Source organism: Biomphalaria glabrata, chromosome 12, assembly GCF_947242115.1.
Source record: "Biomphalaria glabrata chromosome 12, xgBioGlab47.1, whole genome shotgun sequence".
Taxonomy (NCBI): domain Eukaryota; kingdom Metazoa; phylum Mollusca; class Gastropoda; family Planorbidae; genus Biomphalaria; species Biomphalaria glabrata.
In genome coordinates, this window is record NC_074722.1 from 14,433,282 (window position 1) to 14,450,867 (window position 17,586).

The following is a 17,586-nucleotide window of genomic DNA, read 5'->3' on the forward strand; positions in this document are numbered from 1 at the left end:
AAACAAATACAAAGACAGACTGCTTTATTGATCCTAATGGAAATTTGATTACAAGGACTCTTTTCTCATATAAAGATAACACAATAGAAACATACACATAAATAGAACAACATAAAGAGTTCATTCAGCGACTACACACAGGCATCTTGATCCTTTTCGAGTTTCCTGATCAACAAGTGGCGTTGATATAGTCTGACCGAGTAAGGAACGGTGTTAAATAATCCTTATCAGGCATGTCAAACTCGTGAGTCCTGAGATATAGGCTCATGGTAAGTCGGCTAGGCCATGAGTGGACGGTAGGTGCCCACGGCCGCCTATTTTACATTTCAACATAGTCTCTGTAGCCAGCACGAGTAGGCTATTTTGAGTGTTATTGTTTGTGTGCATCGATCTAAAATTAAAACTTTTTAAATTTCAACCGAAAGGACATGTCTAAACGTCTTTTTTCATGAACATATTTGTTTGTTCCAATTTTGTTGAGTTTTTTGTTGTAACTCTGCCCTGCACCGGCGCTATGTTGCGCAGCAGTGCACTATTCAACACAGGATATGGATGGACTGTTTAGATGAGAAAGAAGTGACACTTCCGTCTAAGTGAAGGGAAGAATATAACGTCCTGGACTAGAACTTGGATTCTCGTAAATGGACGGGCTAGCAAGAAAGAGGGAAAATACTCTGTGTGGGTTGTTTGGTCAGGATGATTTCTGAGAAACAGTGGAAGTGTCTTTCATGCGAAGGGAAGAAACTCCTGATTGATTGGGAAGGTAAGGGTTCTTGAGAGAACTAGAGAGCAACATAAGAGTGTGACCCTGTGGTAGTGGCCATATAGTTCACATAGGCAACGACAGTAAACCTTGTATGCAAGTTCTGAAAACCAAGATAGCCTCCCTTAAGTTTGTTATAGTATTATCATATTTTTCTTTTTCTTGTAATTGCATGTGTATGTAGATTTCTTCTTTTTTTTTTGGTGTAACGCTTTTAATTCTATCTTAAGATTATGAAATCTGTAGAGGACACACCCTCCCTTACTCCCACAGGGATGTGGCAATGTCTTGATTAACTTAATTAACATTGGTGATATCTTAAGAGCCATGCTTCAGAGTGTTACCGCCCTCTTTCTAGTACATAACATTTTATTTACAAAATATCTACAACTATATGTACATATATATGATTAATCTTTAACATTACCAATTTCCTGCCTGTTAAATTAGATCAACCTGAGATTCTATGCAACACGTAACACTGTTTTATCATTAACATCTTTTTTATTTCTTATACGTTACAATAAGTTAAAGGAAAAAAATATATTTTTGTGTTACGATCAAAGAAACCCAATAAAACTTAGTACACAAATATTTCTTGAAATTTACACTTCATCCAAAACGGTCATACAATCATAAATAATTTAGAGAAATACAAAAAATCACTTCCAGATGAACATCGTAAACTATTTTTTAAAATATCTTGCGTCTCAAAATCAGATATTTTTTTTTGGAAAAAAAAGGGGGGGGGGTTCTGGCAGTTTTCAAGCAAAATATAAAAAAAACACACAAAAAAAAAACCATCAAAGCTGTAACTTCACATTTACAATTATATATCTCAATTATTTAAAGTTTCAAATTGATCCGAGAATGAAGAAATAAAGTGTTCAAAATTAGTACTAGACAGACAGAGGGAGTTGAATTTGTATAATGTGGTGGTGGCTTTACTTTTCAGTTGTTGTTTTTTTTAGAAGTAAAACTACAGTTACAAAATTCCATGCAAAGCGTAGCCAATGGAGGTTTTTAGGTTAAAATTCCATCCAATAAGATAAATATATACCAAAAAATGAGCCATTCCCTCATCAAAAAAAAAAAAAAAAAAGATAAACACCCTCCTCACACGCTCACCCATCTGTACGACTTATCAAATTAGATTGCTGTAAACAAATTTGAGTAGTAGAACTGACCTCAGTGATGACCTTTTCAGCCAGGGACAAGCGGTCGTTGAAACTGGTTAGTGTAGCGCACGAGAAACAAGCTAGTGACAAATAACATAAAGGTTAATGGTCATACCACTGATAGAAACTGAACGTAAAAGCAAGTCTATTTTGGCCAATGTGGGGCATCATCGACAATACTTACTTTCCTGGCAGTTTTCCCCATGGAAACCGGGACAGCATTCCCATGTGACAAACTGTTTCCACCTGTATACTCGGCGTGTCACTTTCATCCTGAGGAATCAAATAGGGATTCTTTTTGATTGACTAATGTACAACCATATTTGCAATCAGTAGTAGGCTTATAATCAGGAGTGTGGGGCTGAGTGGTGAAGCGCTTGGATTTTCGAATCAAGAGGTCCCGGGTTCGAATCCTGTTGAAGATATTTAATTTAGGGATAACTAGGGCACCTCTGAGATTGGTTGGGGGAAAAGTAAAGGCGGTTGGTCGTTGTGCAGGCCACACGATATCCTCGTTAGAAACAGAAACAGACGACGTTTACATTTGTATTTAATGGGAACTAAAGGTTAGGCTTATGTTGTAATGGGAACTAAAGGTTAGGCTTATGTTGTAATGGGAACTAAAGGTTAGGCTTAAGTTGTAATGGGAACTAAAGGTTAGGCTTATGTTGTAATGGGAACTAAAGGTTAGGCTTATGTTGTAATGGGAACTAAAGGTTAGGCTTAAGTTGTAATGGGAACTAAAGGTTAGGCTTATGTTGTAATGGGAACTAAAGGTTAGGCTTAAGTTGTAATGGGAACTAAAGGTTAGGCTTAAGTTGTAATGGGAACTAAAGGTTAGGCTTATGTTGTAATGGGAACTAAAGGTTAGGCTTAAGTTGTAATGGGAACTAAAGGTTAGGCTTAAGTTGTAATGGGAACTAAAGGTTAGGCTTATGTTGTAATGGGAACTAAAGGTTAGGCTTAAGTTGTAATGGGAACTAAAGGTTAGGCTTATGTTGTAATGGGAACTAAAGGTTAGGCTTAAGTTGTAATGGGAACTAAAGGTTAGGCTTATGTTGTAATGGGAACTAAAGGTTAGGCTTATGTTGTAATGGGAACTAAAGGTTAGGCTTAAGTTGTAATGGGAACTAAAGGTTAGGCTTATGTTGTAATGGGAACTAAAGGTTAGGCTTAAGTTGTAATGGGAACTAAAGGTTAGGCTTATGTTGTAATGGGAACTAAAGGTTAGGCTTATGTTGTAATGGGAACTAAAGGTTAGGCTTAAGTTGTAATGGGAACTAAAGGTTAGGCTTATGTTGTAATGGGAACTAAAGGTTAGGCTTAAGTTGTAATGGGAACTAAAGGTTAGGCTTATGTTGTAATGGGAACTAAAGGTTAGGCTTAAGTTGTAATGGGAACTAAAGGTTAGGCTTATGTTGTAATGGGAACTAAAGGTTAGGCTTAAGTTGTAATGGGAACTAAAGGTTAGGCTTATGTTGTAATGGGAACTAAAGGTTAGGCTTATGTTGTAATGGGAACTAAAGGTTAGGCTTATGTTGTAATGGGAACTAAAGGTTAGGCTTATGTTGTAATGGGAACTAAAGGTTAGGCTTATGTTATAATGGTTCAACATTTTTCACTGGCTACGACATAGATGTTCAAATGATCACAGTGGCTAACGGAGGATTCAAAACCTTTGATTGTGATTTTTGGAAAACTTTAATCCGCCCGCTCTGAACTGTAGCCCAGAGTTTCTCTAAGAAAGAGGATACGACGTCCTGACCCCCCCCCCCCCCCCCAAAAAAAAAAAAGAAATGGAAAAAGGAGGGATGATAAGCCCAATGAGTTTTGGTTTCAATGTTAAAAGAAAGTTGTATTTTGTAGTTCTCAGTTCATGTTTGACAATTAACGAAGTAAAATGACATTATTATGAATTGTTGACATTAAAATAGTGTATACGTCGTGTTATATTCTAATAATAAGCATTGCCCTTTTCGCGAGAAGCGTCTGCAACAATATGGCACTCAAATGTTTTTGAAAAAGGCTGTTTAAAAAGTCTCTGTTAACGTAATTCTTGAATCTTTTATGCCAGAATGGTCGAAATTCTCCTGACGGCTGTACATCGTTAGGTTAACAACTTTTGTGCGACCAAAAAAATATTTTAAAAAAAGGTACAGTGATAATCTTAGTGATCACACCTATTACCTTACTTTAAATCTTTTTTGACATTTTTACTATGAGAAAAGATGAGTTCTAACTCTCATAGGCAGGAAAACGTAAGACACCGCTAGGGGAGCTAACAGCTGGATGAAGGGGGGAGCCTTCAACCTCTCTAGTTAATTTCTATTATTCAAAACACTTTATATTTACCCTCTCTTTATATTTATTTATTTTTTGGTAAATTCGTGTAACAATTTTAACATTTTTATTTAGCTTTGATTAGTTTGCATAAGTTATGTTATAATATATCAAACTTTACCAGGACATAAAAAATGCGATTATAAATATTTTGACCTATTGTTTTTGTTTAGCTTTTAGCTTTTCCAATGCGCTCTGATCCTATCACTTGTCTGGGCCAGTTGTGAACGGGGAAGGGGAGAAGGGGGTATCTTGGTGAAGATAAATGCTTAAAAAATGTTAATTCAGGTGGACAAATTCATCTTGTACCACCACATCTGTCAGGTACGTTTTCTTTTCCTTGTTTAAGATACCAAGTAACCAAACAAAATCATTACTTACCAATAATTGGTTAATTTTTTTTTATTGATGCTTGTGTTGTCAGGTAAAAGAAATAATTGTGCAAAATTTGAGCTTAAACCGAGATTGGGTGTAGGAGAAATAACGTGTATAAACTTTTGACCAGACAGACAGACAGATATAGTTAAGTTGGAGCGAACGGAATGTAGAATTATTTCGCTCTTGTAAAAGGAAGTGACAATTGTTGGCTTTGTAGGATACAAAAAATGTGTTGAAACTGTGAATCGTTTTTCTTTAAAAAAAAAATTTAAACCGCTCCGTTTTGATCGTGAAAATGGCATCAGTTGATCTAGGCACAAGGTAAATAATACCTGGTTTCATGTTCATATTTTTTTTATCCACCGCATGAGAGAAGAATTATGAGTGTTAGGTCAGTCAGGTCCATTAGACCTAATATATAAATAATTATTCGAAACTGAGCAAAAACCTTTTTTATAAGAGACATTTTTGTTACATAAGATACAGTATAACATTAACTCATTGGTTCACACACACACAGACACACACAAACACACACAGACACAGACAAACACAGACACACAAAAGCCCTGGGTCCGCCTTTGACTCTTGAATGGCATTGAAAAGGGAAACTAGACTTGTCATTGAATAGAATTTGAAAGTGTGCACAGAATTATCTTTAAAAATGTGGAAGTAATTTAGGGCAAAGCTGAAAATAAAATTATTTTTTTGGTTTAAAGTATGGACTGCATGATACTTACGCCATTCCATTTCCATTTCTTGTATTATTCCCATTGCTCGACGTTTCCAAGCAACTAACACGTTTGTATTCCACTTTTGGACATCGGTTTCTGTAAAAAGTTGAAATGAAACTTTTGAGGAAATAAAAGATAAAAAAAAATCAACGGAAAGAGAGGTGAGGGGAGATAAAATCTGATTACTTGTGAATGTTGTAACTAGCGATGAAACTTTGTGACGTGATCAAATCTTGTGTAGCATTGAAAGTCCTCACGTGTGTACTTTTAAATGTCAGCAAGTAAGGACATGGGATAACAATATTACAGGTAAATAGACATAGACCTTATAGCCAATGTCATAGACGTTATAACCGAATATAACCAATGTCAAAGACATTTTAACAGACATAAACTACTGCCATAACAAATATATAGAGATAAAAAGCATATGTTCTCAGCGCTCTACAAAATTAGAGACCATAAAATTGATCATTAAAATAATATTTAAAAATGTATTAATGATAATAACAACAATGAAAAACGGTGAAGAACCCATTTCAGAACTTGCGATCTATAGGGCAGAAGATACAAAAGTCCTCTGTTTCTATGGCCAGCACAACTGTCGGTGCGTAGATTATGGCATTCTAGCACCAATGTTTATTAAGTGCACAATTTTTGAACGCACTTTCTTTTCGTTGCCTTGCTTGTACGTTTATGGAGTGGTTTTGTTATTATGCTGTTGTAACGTGTGTTTGAAATTCTTCTGTGTTCCCCTGTTTAGGGTGAGTATTTAAGGCATTACTGCATTTCGCAGTTGTTTCGCTGCCTTAGTGTTTTGGGACTAGAACTTTCAATTTGTCTTTTCTTATGTCTCTACAGGGAGTTAGTATGGGATTGGAAGTCTACGCTGGTGACTAGAGATAGCAGTGTGTTGTGTTGTGGTTTCGAATATTAATGTATACGTTGTGGGACAGCAAGGTGTAGAATTATTATTTAATTAATAGATCCACAATATTATAATGTTCATCATAACTTAAAGTCATATTAAACATTTACATTGTCAACAGTGAGTCACTTATTTATTGCAATCAAGAAGGTGCCTGGTTGAATGTCAGGGGCCCGGGCAAACGAGCTAAGGCCTTAACATAACCCTGACAACAACGACCAACCATTTTTACTTTCCCCATCCAATATTAGTACCATTAGAGTTCGCTGGGTTCAGGAACGTCCCAAAACAATTCCAAAAGTATACATTCCAGTCAACATTCCTCCAGTCAACACCCCAGTCAACATTCCAGTCAACATTCCAGTCAACATTCCAGTCAACATTCCAGTCATCACCCCAGTCAAAACCCCAGTCAACATCCCAGTCAACACCCCAGTCAACATCCCAGTCAACATCCCAGTCAACACCCCAGTCAACTTTCCAGTCAACATCCCAGTCAACATTCCAGTCAACACCCCAGTAAACATCTCAGTCAACACCCCAATCAACACCCTAGTCAACATTCCAGTCAACATTCCAGTCAACATTCCAGTCCGCATCCCAGTCAACATCCCAGTCAACACCCCAGTCAACATTCCAGTCAAAAAATGTTAATTCAGGTGGACAAATTCATCTTGTACCACCACATCTGTCAAGTACGTTTTCTTTTCCTTGTTTAAGATACCAAGTAACCAAACAAAATCATTACTTACCAATAATTGGTTAATTTTATTTTATTGATGCTTGTGTTGTCAGGTAAAAGAAATAATTGTGCAAAATTTCAGCTTAAACCGAGATTGGGTGTAGGAGAAATAACGTGTATAAACTTTTGACCAGACAGACAGACAGATAGAGTGACTTCATCAACATCCCAGTCAACATTCCAGTCAACATCCCAGTCAACATCCCAGTCAACATCCCAGTCAACATCCCAGTCAACATTCCAGTCAACATCCCAGTCAACATCCCAGTCAACATCCCAGTCAACATTCCAGTCAACATTCCAGTCAACACCCTATTCAACACCCCAGTCAACATCCCAGTCAACACCCCAGTCAACATACCAGTCAACATCCCAGTCAACATCCCAGTCAACATCCCAAATATATATATATATGTATATACAGTGCTATTTTGTAAAAAAAAAATTAGGTGCCGGTACTCAATGATTAGGTGCCGGTACTCAGTAGTTGATTGCCTAACTTTTAACTACTAAAAATTTATAATATACGCAGTGGCGTGGCAATGTACTCGTGTGCCCGGGTTCAAGAATATTTTGATGGGGCCCCTTCCAAAAAAGATAAATGTAAAGTGAGACAAAACAATTAAATAATTTGTAAGTATCGGTATATTTATCAAAAGACGTTCCAATGCAAGTGGTGTATCTTTTTATATCAGTAATTAGTAACAATGTCATTTGATTCAGTTAGGACTAAGGCAAATAATAGTGCCTTAGAAGTCAATGTTTGTACAATTTCCTAACAGAATTAAATGACTTAAAGATGTTTCAAGTGAATAAAGAAATGTTTTATAAATTGTACACTCTACACATTTACATTCCTAAAGCACTTTTAGGAGATAAGTTTTCAATATTGATACAAACTATAACCTAATTCTACTTCCATCATTTAACTGTAAATAGATCGAACATTTTTCTGGCCTTCGAAGTGGCAAAGTCAGTAACCAGTGCATCTATTTCTAAACCAGTGATTCCCAAAGTAGTCTATAAAGACCCCCAGGGGTCTACGAAGACTTCCAAGGGGTCTACGAAAGTGAAAAATGTAAACCTCCCGCAGGACGACGGGGGATGGCAGCGGGAAGAGTTTGAACCCGGGACCATCGATAAGTCCGAACGACAGTCCAGCGCGCAAACCGCTCGACCAGGCAGCCTTTATTATATTGAACGCCTGCACCTTTGCGCACCATATCAACAACATAGTATGATACTTAGGACAAATTAATATTTAATGTTTGGAAGGACTACTTCATAGAACAACAAATCTTAAATAAAACCTCATCTCCGAAGTAAGGGATGCTGAGCTTGGAAACCCTTTATAACAAAACGTTTCTAGTGTGTTTGTTGATTGTATGTTGTTGATATGGTGCGCAAAGATGCATGCGTTCGATATAATAAAGTGTTGTTCTCCACCATGACACTAATTGTGGTTGTTTGTTATAACAAAACGTGTCTAGTGTGTTTGTTGATTGTGTGTAATATGTAGTAACTATTATTTTGGTTTAAATCTGAATTTTATTAATAAAAAGATATGACTTAAAATGTAGCTTTAAATTACTTTTTTTACTTTTCGATTCTGTTAGAAACTAGTTTTAAAAACGTAAAATTTGACGTTAATGAATTTTCAAAAATGAAATACCGTATAACCGAGGCAGAGGGTCTACCGAAAACAGGAAAACATAACAAGGGGTCTACGAGACAAAAAAGTTTGGGAACCACTGTTCTAACCTTTTGGCTGTTTCTCGCTCAACGGAAAAAAACACAATGTGAAGCCAAGCTGCTCTGTGTCATAGAAATTCTTAAATAATTTTTGATCAATCAAAATTTTGATGGTGACCGCTAATCTTAACAAATTGATACAGACAAAGTGAGAAATAAGAGGCATGCTGGGACATTGTTTAGAAAATGTAGTGATAAAATGAAAAAAAAAAACAGCCAAATGTAACTGTTGATAATAAAATAAAATAAACATCAAAATCTCCTACACAGACTCGATTTGTCGTTATGAAAGGTTTTTTAAATGATTGCATCTGAACAATATGCTATGGCAATATCCCCTGGGTCACATGCGACTAGAATAATTGTGGCATCATACAACCCTTTGTCGTTTGCACTTGAAATGTAACTGGGCAGTTACGACATAAACATGATGACAATATTTTATGTCAATGAAATCTGTCAAGTAATTGTACAGAAATGACAAAAAGGCTTCTCTTGAGTCCGAAGATTAATGAGGAGTGCAGTATTTCAAGTGACTACGCAGCCCCGGCTGTGGCCTACGTATTTTGCCACATCCAGCGCAGGCATAATCATTGTCCGCCGTTGGTTGATTTAGATTTTTTTCGCCGTCTACGTCTGTCAATTATATATATCCTGAGGCCTCTGTAAGTGACCTCCAGCTGTCTCGGTCGGAGACCACATGCAACCAGGTGCATTATTCATTATTTGGAGCTAATTTCAGTAATTTGTTCAACTTTTGATATGACTTAAGTGCAATGAAGAGAAAATGGCGCCGCTATGACCTCTTAAAGTACCGATATTTTTATCAGCACTAGCACTGCATCGCCCAACAGGTCTATTATTTCGTCTTGAGTCTGTGGGGCTTTGTTTTCATGTCAGATTTCAATATTCATGGCAATTGTAATAAATCAGGTCAGAGATTCTTGTTTAAATATAATGGTATTAGCTTTCTTTAAGAACTATGAACCAAATACTAAGCATTGGTCAGAGTAAGAAAATATTAAATGATCAATGTAGACATCTCTCTATCTTCCAGATCTTTGTTATAAGCCTGCTCTCGAATTCGTTTTCGCCTTTCATTAGAGTACCACAAGCACGAAAACTGTGTAACATACATTGACTTTGATGTTTCTTTTGTTTGCTTAAAATTCTCTAGTAAACATTTTCTACACAATACTACAAAACAATGTGATGAAGACTTTACGCACTATTACACAGTAACTACTTTGTCAGATTATATATAGTTTTAAATATTTGTTAGTCAATACACCATATCACATGACGATAGTGAATTAGCAAGTGTGCTAACATTAATTAAAAATTAAATATTTTAAATATTAAAAATTAAAGAATATATTAAGCTTTGAAAAAATTGAATAATTATAAGATGTTTCGAAATATTAATCGTGACCATCAGGACTATCCCTAGAGACATTTATATATTGTAAACCAAACTCTCCTCCCACCCCCCCACCCCGTTAATACTAATACTATCAATGGTTTTTGAAGAGACATGGGGGAAAAAAAAGAAAATTGGGGGCTGGTTAACATGACAATAAACCTGATGGAAAGCAGTTCCTTATAGTACAGCAATCCAAGCCACTGTTACATACACTCTAGCTTAAAACGCGGGTTAATGTTTTAAAATTAGAACGAGAAATACTGCACCGTTTAGGACATAATACACAATAAAGTAAGTGTTGATAAGCTATGCTTACTCTTTGTTTTTTTTCATGATAAGTTTTTTATTTTACCTTTGAACACTGCAGATTCAAAATTTCTAAGATCTTCCGTTGGTAGCACAAACTAATTTCGATGAGGAAGAAGCATTAGACTTGCACTCTATAACTTAAAAAACTTATTTAAAAACAAAAGGCCACTAACTAGCGGTAATGTGGAAGAATGGATGCGAAGATGAACTGGCACGCCATGAGATATTGTTAAACTTGGAGCTGATTTCCTGTTTGATGAGTTTGCAACAGTTCAGTTTAATTTAGCGTCCTTCACATTTCAAACTTGAAAATCATCAATACAACTGTAGACTACTGTTGTTGTTTTTTTCCAAATCTGAATGACTACATTGTGCCTAGAATCTTCGATACTTTGAATACATTTATACATTGGCGTAACCAGGATTTTTGTCGGGTTTTGGGGTTAGGAGAAAATTTGGTAAAAGTGTTCTTTTCTTAATTAATAAACATTAACTATTGAGGCGGATTGATTGCTCTTACGGTGTGATATGCAGATGTATAGGAGCATTTTTTTTTAAACTTTTTTTTGTATGCTACTTGTTTTTTGAGTTGACTTCAAAGATTACCGACAGAGTTAAGCACCCTTACCTTGCAGGCACAGCCAGTCCTATATTGGCCAACATAGCATCCAGACGTGTCATTAAAGAGAGCACAACCGTCATAAATAATATATTCATTTTGAGTTTTATTTAGAAGTGGAATAGACTTTTCAATAAATATATCATAGGACGTGGTTTAGAACATCCTTCAGACACTCACAAGTTCCAAAGTCCTCTAGTGCTGAACAAAGTGTTAAAGAACAAACTTCGCGTATATTTAAATTTAAAAAAAACAACACAAATAACTATCACACTTATCACAGATAATTTAATAAGGATGATTTATATGGTTATGATTTCTAGAATTCAAGTCTTATTAATAATGACAAGAATGAATGAAACAGTCGGTGACGATCACACACATATATACAATTGAACTCTGCTGTGATTGGCGTAATTAGAATGCAATAGTGCACGCTGTCCGAGGAAATGACTGGACTTATGAATGTCTTTAGGTTATATGTGTGTGTGTGTGTCAGTGTGTGTCGTTCAGACTCCCCCCTCCTCCTCATGACATCTCTCCAGTACTGGTCCTGTCCGAATCAAAGCTCTTGAGGCTGTGAGAAGCTTTAGAAGCAACAAGAGCAGCGCTAAGTATCGCAGGGAAACTCTGGGGTCAGTTTCATTCTTTGAGTAGGAGGACCGTCGTCAAGAGGTTACGACTATTTGATGTTCAGATTAAATGGGAGGGGGTTGCAGTGTGGGAGTGAAAGAAAGAGAGGAGAGAGAGACGGAGAAAGAAAGAAAGAATGAGCTTAAAAGGAAGGAGTTTGTTAATAGTGCTATCACAGAAGTTGTGAGTAATTCATTTTGTGATACGCTACGGCAGTCATGAATGAGAGAGAGAGAGAGAGAGGGGAGAGAAAGGTTCAGAATAGAACGAGAGATAATGTAATATGATATAGTGACTAATGACTGATGCAATCATCGCTACTAAGTGAGAGATATCAGGCCTCAAGTTTTGTAAGACTCAGAATGTGACGAATGTAGCAATAAGGAAATCTTGAGCTAGATGAGTCTGGGAAACGAAGCATATTACTTGAATAAGAACCATTGTGTTTAGTTATAGCAAAAGCAGACAGACAGACAGACAGACATATAGACAGACTGATAGATAGATGGATAGATAATTTGATAGATAGATAGATATAGATAGATAGATATAGATAGATAGATATAGATAGATAGATATAGATAGATAGATTAGATTAGATAGATAGATAGATAGATAGATAGATAGATAGATAGATAGATAGATAGATAGATAGATAGATAGATTAGATAGATAAAGAGAGAGAGAGAGAGAGAGATACATAGATGTATGGAGATATATGTAGACAGATGTCATATAGATAGCTGCTGTGAACCTTCTGTCGTGAACCTTCGGTCGTGGACTTTCTTGACATCTCCGCTCTTTATATAGGGTCCCTGCTGGCCTTCTAGAACCGGAAGGAACATCGCTAGATGTTTCTAGCTTCATCACATGACTACATCCCTCGTGACGCTCCTGAGCTCTGTTCACGACGGCGATCCTTCCCGAACCGTCATGTTGACACTCGTCTCGGCCGACCGTCATAGCTCGTCATGGTTGACCGCTGGCCTGGTTCGATTTGCATCGGTTGACTACACTCACACCACTACCCCCATCTGTGCCACCACAGGTTTATAACAATAGATAGATAGATAGATAGATAGATAGATAGATAGATAGATAGATAGATAGATAGATAAATGAAGTAAAAAGTATCATATCAATAAATATATATATTGAGCAATAAGTATTGTGGGCCAGGGAGGTGGTCAAGAAATGAATCAACGACAAAACACGTGGTCAGGAGAAGAATAAATGTTTCACTACCAAACACCTGCTGGTCAACGTGAAGAGTTCTGAATGACCAATACCGTCAAGTGACATCGTAATGTGACCAGTGAGACGTCTGACTCAGTAATTAAGATGCAGTCCGCCTGTTGGTTGGTTGATGTGTCTGTAGACTGTGACATTATGTGTCTAGCAGACGCAACCAATCAAAACAGTCCTCCTACACACAAGTTCTGAAAGTGTTGATATGTCTGAATTTCAAATGCCTGGTTTTCTGATTGAGGTGAAGTGTTTTGTTATTGTTCTGCTGGTTTACTTTTAAAGTCCCTTGTAGAGCTCTAGTCCAATCTTTTTCGTGGGCATGTATCTGAGAGGTGTCCGTGCGGCCTAAGGGCGCTCAGAGTCACAGAGGCGTAGTAAAGGGAGAAAAGGCGCGCTACCCCTGGGTCACCCACACGCAGAGTGGCACACAAAAAAAAATGTGTGTAGATATTTTATTTAGGTAATACAGTCCAAGGTTATTTGTATTATAATATTATTGTTACGAATCTCACTATCCAGGCTCTCTGCAAACTGCACCTTACACCAACAACAATAACTTGACAACTCAGGGCTCCAAAGTAACGTAACAGTTTAATATCCAATAAATTACAGCCAATACTGAACAATTGGCAACAGGTAACACAAGACTGTACAAATATCTCTCCGTTAATAGCTGTACCGCCGTATCAACTCTTGCACTGGTCTCTCTGTCTCGCCTCGGACTTGTACCAGGTTTATAACATTATTAAATACTTTTTATTTATAAGCCTATATTTCTATGTGATTGTCATGGAAAAGGGGGGGGGGCGCCAAAAAAGTTCCTTGCCCAGGGCGCACGTTTTGCTCACTAGGCCTCTGTTCAGCGAACACAACACCTTCTTGAGTCGGGATTTGAACTTGAGCCCCCCATTGATAGGTAGCTTATGCCACTCAGCCACACATACAAAATGTTAAATTCTTATTGTCCAAAGTCTACACACAATGTAGACCCAATATAAAAACAAGCAATATAAAGCAAAATATATAAAAATAGTGTGTTTTTTTAAACAAACTTATTTAAGGGGAATAACTCCGCACTTACAACTTTAACAAAATCTCTCAGCAATGTAGAAGTTATTGTTCCTTTATTTGAAATAAAAAAAAGGAATTGATTGCCAATTATTAATTTACTGATTGGTTAATTTTCAAGTTTTTCAGTAATTAATTGACTAATTGGCAAATTTTTTTATTGATTCATGTCTTGTCTATACAAATGAATAATTGTTGAAAGTCTCTACTTGATCCGAGAATGTTTGTAAGAGAAATGACATGTACAATCAGATAGATATACAGAGAGACAGACAGACAGAATGAGTTCATAAAAGCTTTGTAAAAATTAAGCTTTAATAAAGTTGGTTTCATTTCTTTCTTTCAACAAAACAAAAGATATGTTTAGATCAAGTACAAAATATCGAGGAAGCTTAACCATAGGTACATCTGATGTCAAAGGACACAAGCAATAGAAAAAAAGAATAATTTTCAAAAAACAAAGCTTATCTAAGCGAATTAAACGCAAACTACTGCATTTGATCTGAAAATTACAGGGTTTAGCTCTTTTTCTTCTATATAAAACAAAATTTTTTAGTACTAAATCATGGACTAATTGGTTAACTTTTGGATTGATTCGTGTTTTGTTATCGACTATGAATTATAATGAATAATTATTCCATCTTGCTCCGAGAATGGGAAATGGGAGAAAAAAAATGTTCAGACTTTTTACCAGACAGATAGGCAGACAGCCACTCAGAGTGAGTTGATTTTAATTTGTAATAAGCATATAGCGATACGGAATTTTACTCCGACAAATATGTGATTGTATTGAAACAATATCACTTCTAGACTCGCGCATAATGATAAGATGCAGCTGTAAAGTTCAACTGATGTCATCTGCTGAAGTTCAACTGATGTCATCTGCTGAAGTTCAACGGATATCAACTGCTGAAGTTCAACTGATGTCATCTGCTGAAGTTCAACTGATGTCATCTGCTGAAGTTCAACTGATGTCATCTGCTGAAGTTCAACTGATGTCATCTGCTGAAGTTCAACTGATGTCAGCTGCTGAAGTTCAACTGATGTCATCTGCTGAAGTTCAACTGATGTCATCTGCTGAAGTTCAACTGATGTCATCTGCTGAAGTTCAACGGATGTCAGCTGCTGAAGTTCAACTGATGTTAGCAGTGACATCAGAAAAGCGTACGTGCCTTCACCATGTGTGTGCGTGAGTTGTTGTGTGCGTGAGTTGTTGTGTGGTCTGATGGATCGTGAGAACTGGTTTGTTACATCGTGCTGAGTGGGACTATAAATAGCTTTCCAAGTGAGTGACCAACAGAAACGCCTCATAAGTGACCAGCGCTCTGATGTAAACACAGACATTTGGTCATGATGACTTCATTAACTTCTTCTCTGGACAGTGACACATAGAATGGGACACTTCAATGCACTCCCTCTCCGCCTCCAAAAGAAAAAACAAAGACCATTAACAGAACTTTGGCACATTAGGTTGAGGTGACCTATAGAGAAGTACCAAGTTAGCATCGACACTGTATGTATTGGTAGAGTAGCTAGCCCGCAGACGTAAGTGCCGGTTACTCTTGAAGATTTTGGCAATAGTCATCAAAAATGATGAACTATTTTGTAAAACGATAAAGATAAATATAAAGAGCTAAACTCTAAACAATACTATCTATCTATCTATCTATTTTTCTATCTATGAATCTATCTATCTATCTATCTATCTATCTATCTATCTATCTATCTATCTATCTAATTATCTATCTATTTATCTATCTATTTATCTATCTATCTATCTATCTATCTTATTATCTATCTATCTATCTATCTATCTATCTATCTATCTATCGATCGATCGATCTATCTATCTATCTATCTATCTATCTATTTGTCTATCTATCTATCTATCTATCTATCTATCTATCTATCTATCTATCTATCTTTCTTACACGGTTATAACGAAAATCATGGGAAGTAAACGCATCATACATTAGCGTGACGCCAACAGAATGGTGCTACGTCAATCGAGAAATTAAACCGTTCTGACGTTAAGTCAAATATAAAGTCGCGTTGGCGAAGATGTTATTGAAATGAATTCTTCAGAAGAACGTTTGGAATCTAACTAGATGGAAAGATCCAACTTAGAAATTAAACACCATCATTTCTTCCTTTTTTTCTTTTTTTTTTTTTTTGGAAAGTTTTTTCTAATGTTTAAATTTGATTAAAAGTCAAATAGGCATGTAGAACAACATCACAAATGTAACCAAATTTTCCTCCTTAGAAAGCAAAACTCCTTCGCGCCCTTTTAGCGATGTGTAGCCTTCCCCTTAATGGGGGAGGGTGGGGTGACGCGCCCCACCGTTTGAGAATCGCTGGTTTTAAATATCAAGACTATCAAATGACCTAGCTAGCATAAGTGGCATTGAAAACATGAAGTGTAACACGTGACCCCTGCTCACAACAAAAAGGTCAACAATGACAGCGGGACATGTTCAGTGCAAGTTTGTCCCATGTGTTAGGTAACTCGTGTATCCAGAGACAGGTGACATCATGGACTGTCAAACCGTGGACTAGAGCATGACCACCCTGACAGTATCACCCTTGTGTCCCATGTTCTAGATTACAATGTTTTATATTATGAGTGCACTTTGTGTTCATGTAAGGCCTTTAATGCAATATGCACAGCGGGTCAAACCTATTTGTCTTCATCTGCAATGTCAACATAAGGAGCTAGGAAATTGCACTTTGGAGATACGATAGCATATATAAACTTCTAGAAATAACAAAAAAAATGTTTCCTATGCTAGGTGTAATCAAAACACAAACAGTTTAAAGGACTTGATATTCCTCCCCCGCAAAGAACAATCTACAATTTTCCAACTAAGAACAGGACACACACCTCTATTAAATTACCTTCTGAACAAAATAAACTCCACACAATTCCCCTTTGCAGACACTGCGCCCACCCTTATGAAACTTTAAACCATATCCTCTTTGAATGCCCCTTCCTAATCCACCTTAGGCAGACCCTACTTCCACTACAGCCCAACATAACCAACACCCTGTACGGCAGTGCTGAACAACTGAAGAAAACAGCACACTTATTTTCCTTGGCACAGCCTGCAAAAGAGCTCACAGCTCAGCAGCAATAAAGCTGGCTAGAAGAAGAAGAAGAAAGGACTTGATAACCTCAATTCATGTTGCTTGTAGCTTTATTAATACACGAGATTGCAAATTAAAACTGTACAATTTTATCAGACAAACACTGTACAATCGCTCGGCTGTTCTTCATTGTACTGAACTGTCTTCATACTCATTATTTGATATTGCTATTTTAGATTTTCCTGGACATTTCCGCTACCGTCTTGCGCTCGCCATGTTCTTGACGGCAGGTGTGTGTGACCATTAGTATAAAGCATCTCCATGAGAATGTTCAGTACGCTTGCTGTGGGCATGTGGTGGAGAAGGTATCGTTATAGAAGGCCTGAA

General features: G+C 36.8%; 1 protein-coding gene across 1 annotated transcript in view; it reads right to left on the reverse strand.

Moving 5' to 3' along the window:
- Positions 1-11,658, reverse strand: part of LOC106079674 (uncharacterized) — a 23,855-nt gene extending 12,197 nt beyond the window's left edge. The window contains exons 1-4 of the mRNA XM_013240874.2: positions 11,176-11,658; positions 5,400-5,489; positions 2,126-2,214; positions 1,951-2,021 (exon numbers count right to left, since the gene is read on the reverse strand). Coding sequence (XP_013096328.2) covers positions 1,951-2,021; positions 2,126-2,214; positions 5,400-5,489; positions 11,176-11,264 — 339 coding nt within the window. The 5' untranslated portion in view covers positions 11,265-11,658. The remainder of the gene's footprint in view (positions 1-1,950; positions 2,022-2,125; positions 2,215-5,399; positions 5,490-11,175) is intronic.
- Positions 11,659-17,586: the final 5,928 nt, after the last annotated feature.